The sequence below is a fragment of the Triticum dicoccoides genome, chromosome 7A, assembly GCF_002162155.2.
Source record: "Triticum dicoccoides isolate Atlit2015 ecotype Zavitan chromosome 7A, WEW_v2.0, whole genome shotgun sequence".
Taxonomy (NCBI): domain Eukaryota; kingdom Viridiplantae; phylum Streptophyta; class Magnoliopsida; order Poales; family Poaceae; genus Triticum; species Triticum dicoccoides.
This window is the reverse complement of record NC_041392.1, coordinates 207,899,089-207,905,897: the sequence shown is the minus strand read 5'-3', so window position 1 is coordinate 207,905,897 and position 6,809 is coordinate 207,899,089. Positions and strand designations below refer to the sequence as shown.

The 6,809-nt window shown below is 43.4% G+C and overlaps 1 protein-coding gene across 1 annotated transcript; it reads left to right on the top strand.

Moving 5' to 3' along the window:
- Positions 1-1,903: 1,903 nt before the first annotated feature.
- On the top strand, positions 1,904-2,588 carry LOC119330985 (arabinogalactan protein 23-like). The gene has a single exon (XM_037604137.1). The coding sequence runs from the start codon at positions 2,115-2,117 to the stop codon at positions 2,307-2,309; it is 195 nt and encodes a 64-aa protein (XP_037460034.1). The 5' UTR covers positions 1,904-2,114; the 3' UTR covers positions 2,310-2,588.
- The last annotated feature ends 4,221 nt before the right edge of the window (positions 2,589-6,809 follow it).

Genomic DNA, 6,809 nt, shown 5'->3' with positions numbered 1-6,809 from the left:
CATAATCATTTTTAAAATTACATGAGTATTTTTTAAAAGTTAGTTATTTTAGTTTTGAATGGAGTATTTATAAGATGAATAGTTGAACTTTATTTTTACTACTATAATTATAATTTACAGATTATATTTACCATCTTTTAGGGGATTTTACATTTTTTAAAGAAATATAAAATATGCTAAATGGGCTGCACTGACTGCAGCCCATTATGACTACTCCAACCGTTTATATTCACTGTATACATATAGCATCAGGAGCCATAAAAATGTCTCAAATAAATCAGGAGCCATAATACAATATATTAATTGATTGTGGGCACGGTGGCTAGCACATTATTCTTTTTATCTTGAGGTCTCGGCTTCGAGTCCAGTCTGGTACTATTTTTTGTTTAAATTTTGCTGACAGACGAGACCCATTAGTCATAGAGACACATTGTATTATAGTATTCCTGTTTGGTATTTATAAGTGGGCCCCATGCCAAGTCAGGCATATACGGTGCCACATCAGCGCATTTTACGTATACGAATGGGATTAGCACCATATTTGCACATTCATGTCAAGTTTTAGAACCAGTTCGATGTACTTTTCATGTTCAGGCACTAAACTGAACATCCATAACAAGTTCAAGTACCACTGATGTATTTACCTCTAAAAATATTCTCTCCAATCTCCATCCAATTCACACACACTTTGTCTGTTTCCGCTACTTCTCAAATCCAATTAATCCACATGCCATGTAACTTTTTCTATGCATTACCTTTAGCAAGAAATTTCTTAAGCTTTCCAAAGTCCAACTAAAATAAAGTTCCTGCAGAGTGTAAGGTTTTCAACTCAAGTCCTTAGAAATGTGTTTGGTTTGTGTCATGGGCTGAGATATTATGGTCCTGCTCCCGAGACATATGTGTTTGGTTTGAAAGCAAACTGAAACTGACTGATACCTGCAAGAAAAATATACCCCTATAAGCATCTTCAACCACACTTGCCTAATGTAAAGCCTCCGCAGTATGGAGCCGACGAGCCCCCATTTGTCCACCCGAGCAACCACACTTTCATTTTCAAAACCTTAAACCCATGCAAACGAAAGCATCGTGGATCATTCAATCATACAAGTATCAAACATCAATGAAAATAACACAAGACTATTCAAAGATGAATAAATTTTTAAATTAAAAAACATAGTTCAAACATAAATATTATCCAAAGTGCGTCTGTTGATCTCGAAGTTGTGGATGCATCTCTAGGAAGTTAACAACATGCAAAGTCAGCATCTCATGTTATCCAAAGATGAATAAGTTGTCGATGCATCTCTAGGAAATATACTATATTATCTATGTCGTTAATAAAATTATAAGAAATGTATTTACGAAGAGAGACTACTAAGGCACAACACAAGACTACTAAGGCACTTTATCATGTTCGATCGTCTCGCCACCTTCCTCTTGCTCATCCTACTCAGCCGGCTCGTGACCCTAGACCTCTTGCCATGTGTTCTTCCTCATTCTATTCATGAAACAGGCTTTCGCCTCACTTATTATACATAAAGCACAAACACTAGATTCTCTCTTTTATATTTGTTGTCGCTTTGATGCCAACATCACGATAAGGTATTATTCCAAGTCCTCGCTCCGTTGGTTTTACCATGGTTATGATGAGCCCCCAAAGGTGTCCGGTCGCCCATGTGGCCACATTCTCTAATTCTCAAAAAAAAAAGTGGCCACATTCTCTCCAAAAGAGCAAGGAGCGAACATTCGAACCGTTCAAACAACCAGCAATTGCTAACTAGAGTCTCCCTAAAAATAAGGCCACCGACTAAACGCTGTGTTCAAAGTTAGCCACGAGACTCGTTCATCTCCAAGACTCCAACAACCTTGCCGCCCACTCATATCACGTACATGCACGCACGTACGTAGACAGGGGCCTCGACATGCCGCCCACCACCAACCCTTCTTCAACCTCTGACCCCCAAGATTAGCTAGCCTGCTAATCCGGCCTATAAGACTCCCCCTCCATTCCCCCATTCTTCCCCACGCAAGCATCAAGGGCACGAATAAGCAATCCCAGCTTTGCCAATAAGCCCTTGTGCTTCCTCATCTCCCTCTTTCGACTTTCTCAGGTCATGGAGATGAAGAAGATTGCCTGCGCCGTCCTCATCGCCGCATCGGCGACCGTTGCCCTCGCTGCCGATGGTCCGGCCCTTGCCCCGGCGGGAGCCCCGGCGGCGGGAGCCTCCGCAGCAACCGGCGCCTTCCCGGCCGTCGGCGCGGTGCTCGGCGCCTCCGTACTCTCCTTCTTGTCTTACTACATGCAGTAAGTAAGCGAAGGAAGATACGTGCACCTGGAGGAGGATGAAGAGGACAAATGCTGCTGGTGCTTCCTGTATTTCGTTAATTTGATGTGTGTCGGTTTTCGTTTTTGTGATACATGTATCTTTTATTTGGTTTGAAACTGGATTACTTGACCATATGTTGGTTGATCCATTCATTTCATTAATGGAAATTTTCACTCTTCGTTCATTTGATTGCCTTTTCTTACCGTCGTGAATTGATCTCTAACTTTACTATGTATAAACGATGTGAGATTTTTTGTATGAGATTTTGGTTGTTCTACTGTATCACCCTTATTATCTTAAAACTTATAGGGACATTTTATAATTAATTAGAGCATAAAAGGAAGAAAAAAACATCTTCTTACAAGATCCTAGCAAAAGAGAGGATGCTTTATTAATATAAGGCCATTAGGATTACTTTTATTTATCATAACATGAAATTACTAAGATATATTTCATGCCATCCGTTGATGCATCCTCTGATCATATAGCATGTGAATCACCCAACTCTTGGAACCGCAATCACCTTGGCGTTTGCATAGTCACCATTGGGCGTGGCAGCCACAAAGATCCTAACGCGATTGCAACAGTAGTCACCGGTAACAACGGCATCTTGGGGAACGTAAATTGCATCGGTGGAATGTCTCTCTTTCTCAATCACATCTTTTGCCTCCTTGCCCTTCCTGCCCAACAACTCTGGCCAGATCAACTTGCCCGCTGTTGTGCATGCACAGTAACAATGAATGATTAATGTGGTTTAACCTCTGAACTAAAACAGTACGGTTATATCAGACTAAAAAAATAAGCGATGGAATTATGCGAAAGTTGAAGCATGAACACGAGAACTCTTACGGCATTGGCCAGTGACAGGGGAGCTGCAGGTCCTTTCAACATGGTATGCCATGGTTGCTAAACTTTCTTCTGTTGTGTGGAGGATGACGGCCGGGTACAATTGTGTATTTATATGCAAAACTTGTAATTAAATGACTCGTTAATGCATTACAACTATTGTGTCATTCATCACAATAGAGCGAGGCAATTTCCGTTGGCCAGACACACTTACTAAATCAAATTAAGACAGTAAATATACATAATGGCTATAATGGTGTATTAAAATTGCCGAGGATTGAGGTGACTAAAAATAGGCTCGTGCGAGCTGATTTAGTATTGAATTATAAAATTACTTGTAATTGTTATTCATGAATTTGAAAATTAGTTAATTTTTAGTAGCATCAATCCTTGGTTATTATTTAACACGTTTTATGGCCAGGATCTATTTGTTTATTCTCTTGATTTGACTCGGTGCATTTGCATACCCTTCGGGCAATCATGGATCTCGCGCTCGCAATGTATCATCGTGGATTTGAAGCATACTCCGATGCAAGAAGAAGGGGGCAGGATTGAAGAAATTTTGTAGCCGAGCTTCTCGAAAACTTTGGATGTGTTATAGGGATAAATGAAAATGAATATTAAGGTTTATGGCGCATTATCGGCGTGATTTCCTTTTCTATACCTACTATTAAAGGGAATAGGTATTCTTGGTTTGGTTCAGTCCAACTATTAAAGGGAATATATATTCTTGGTTTGGTTCAGTCCTTTTCATTTCGATGGGTCTTTTATGGGCTTCATAGAGTCCGCAAAAAATAATTAGATCAAAATAAATTAACATTGTGGGAATTTAAACATGACCTCCTATCTGGATCTTCGATGCAACAACCTATGCGTCATTCACATTTACTAAATTCCAACTCGCTCTAAGTATATGAGTGACAGTCCTCATGTTTAAGCAAATGAGGTAATTAAAGAAAGGATTGTGGACTTAAATAAAATATTTAAACGGATGTGGCTAATTAAAAAAGGATTATGGGTAAACCGGTGGAATAATTAAAAGAAAGATTGTGGTTTTAATAAATAGAATTTTCAAATAGATGAGGCTAATTAAAGGAAGGACTTGAGGTAAAAAGGTAGGATAGTTAAAAGGAAGGATCTGTATGCTTCAATGTGTTGGGGATATAAAATTAGAAAAGGAAGGATTTGATTCCCGACTAAAACAGGTGAGGACGTCACGGTAACTAAAGGAAGGATTATACTTAGATGGAATCAGTGGGAGATTATGCCCAACAAAGAAAATATGAACACGGCTAAATTGCATCGTATTTTTTATGTTCATTTTGTAGAAAGAGCGTTGCAACATTTTTTTATAATGAATCCGGTGCCGTGGGACATTATACTTGCACAAAACATCAATTTTTCCCATTGCAACGCACGGGCATATGTGCTAGTTGTCTCTTATTTACTTAAAAATTACCATTTCCTATTTTGCACCCACGTTTATGGCCAGGATTTGTTTACTTATTCTCTTGATCCTTTTTGTTTTGTTTTTGCGAATGGTTTTTTCTCTTGATCTGACTCAGTGTGTTTGCGTACCCTTCCGTAGTTTTTTTTAGAAAAGGAGCATACCCTTCCGTAGTGTGGCTCAAACTAGATATTTGTGTCTGTCATGAGAGTCTGGTACACAATGTCGGGCAGCGACGACGATTATGAGAGTAAGCATGTGCCAGTGGCCGGGATCGATGATCGTCGATGGTGGGCATGGCCCGCCTTGCTTGATGATCTCAACTAGCACCATGGGCTTCAAGCATACTCCGATGCGAGAAGAATATAGTAAAATCGAAGAGTGTTGTAGCCTAGTTTCTTAGAACTTGTAGGGGCCAGAAAAATATATTGAAGATCATGACGCTCATTATCAAAATGATTTCCTGTTAGTTCTCTCAGAATTTTCATTGCTTAACCAATTTCTAACTCACGGTAACCTCTGTCAATTCTCCACTTGATTTTTGAGTAAAACAATGCAAAGTTCCGTTTGAGTAGGCCAATGCAAAAGGAGTTGCCACAAAAAGCACATGCCATTTATCTATCTATCTATCTACTACCCCTATAAAAGCATAAAGCGCGGAGATTCAAATATATTCTGTCCGCTCATACAACAAATCCTATAGTTCAAAATCATCCAATCTTTAGTGCTAAAATTGCAATTAGTGCTAATGCAATTGCCTACCCACGTCGACTCGTAAGAAAACCGCCCCTACGCCCGGCCCTCACGAACACGGCGCCCCGCTCTCGCTTGTACGCCCCGCGCCAGGCCACCGACCCTCGTCGGGCCTCCTCGCCTCCCTTCCCGCCCCCTCGTCGGACATCCCCACTGCTCCAATGCCGTCCTACCTGCAGTGGCACACATAAAAAATTCCCAATCGAACCATTCGGATTTCCCCATTCGAGCGCCCTCCGCGGAGCTCGGCCTCCCACCAAGTCGCCGCCGCCACCGCCATCGAGCACCTCCCAAGATCGGTCTAACCAAAACGGCACGGACAGACGCGCCCTCGCAGGAAGGAGGCGAGTGTTAGGTTGATCTTCTCCCGTGTGGACCCAACGGACCACCGGGCCCTTAGATCCGCGCCCTGATCGAGGGCGCCCAACCCACAATGGTTGATGGGCACCTATCACCTACGCAATATAAAGAGGTGGGGGCCGGCGGCACACAACACGAGGTTCGTCGCGCAGCCGCACACCCCACCGACACACCTACTGATCTAGGTTCCGCGCAGTGCTGATGGGAAGCTCCGCCACCACTACCCACTCTGCCATCACCGCCGTCGCCATCCACCATGGCCACCTCGGCAGGTTCATCGACTCAGAGTGAAGGTAGGACTACCGGGAGTCTCTAGCCTACTCTGATCTACAGCTCCATCAATGGTTTCGGAGCCATGCTAGGCTAAGATCTTCGGTAGAAAAGAAAAACAATGAAAGAAAGATCCCCCCAAGAACCCTAACCCTAACAGAGAAAGATGGGAACAAAAAAAGGGCAAAGTAATCTCGCAGAAAAGGGCGCCGACGCACCGGCCGCGCCGTTCCTCTCGATCCTGACTCGCATCGGCATGCCAAGGTTTTGGGAAGAAGAACTCTACCCTGACCGGGGCAAAGGGCACCGCGGCCAAACCGTTCGACGGCGACGCGCTCACGGCAAGGCGCCGGCGAAGGGGATGGCAATGGCGCCACCGTTGTCGCCTCCAAGCGAAGCAGAGGAGGAGCAGGCGCATAGGGGAGCAGAGGGCTCGACCGCGCCTCTCTCTCTCTCTCACTCTCTCTATCATAGGAGGAGGAGGAAAGGAGGGGGGAAGGTGTTGGGGAACGCAGTATTTCAAAAAATTTACCTACGATCACGCAAGATCTATCTAGGAGATGCATAGCAACAAGAGGGGAGAGTGTGTCTACGTACCCTCGTAGACCGAAAGCGGAAGCGTTTAGTAACGCAGTTGATGTAGTCGAACGTCTTCGCGATCCAACCGATCCAAGTACAAATGTACGGCACCTCCACGATCTGCACATGTTCAGCTCGGTGACGTCCCTTGAACTCTTGATCCAGTTGAGGCCGAGGGAGAGTTCCATCAGCACGATGGCGTGGTGATGGTGATGATGAAGTTACCG

Excerpts from the sequence above, each read along its gene's own strand:
- LOC119330985 (XM_037604137.1), top strand. The coding sequence starts at position 2,115 with ATGGAGATGAAGAAGATTGCCTGCGCCGTCCTCATCGCCGCATCGGCG.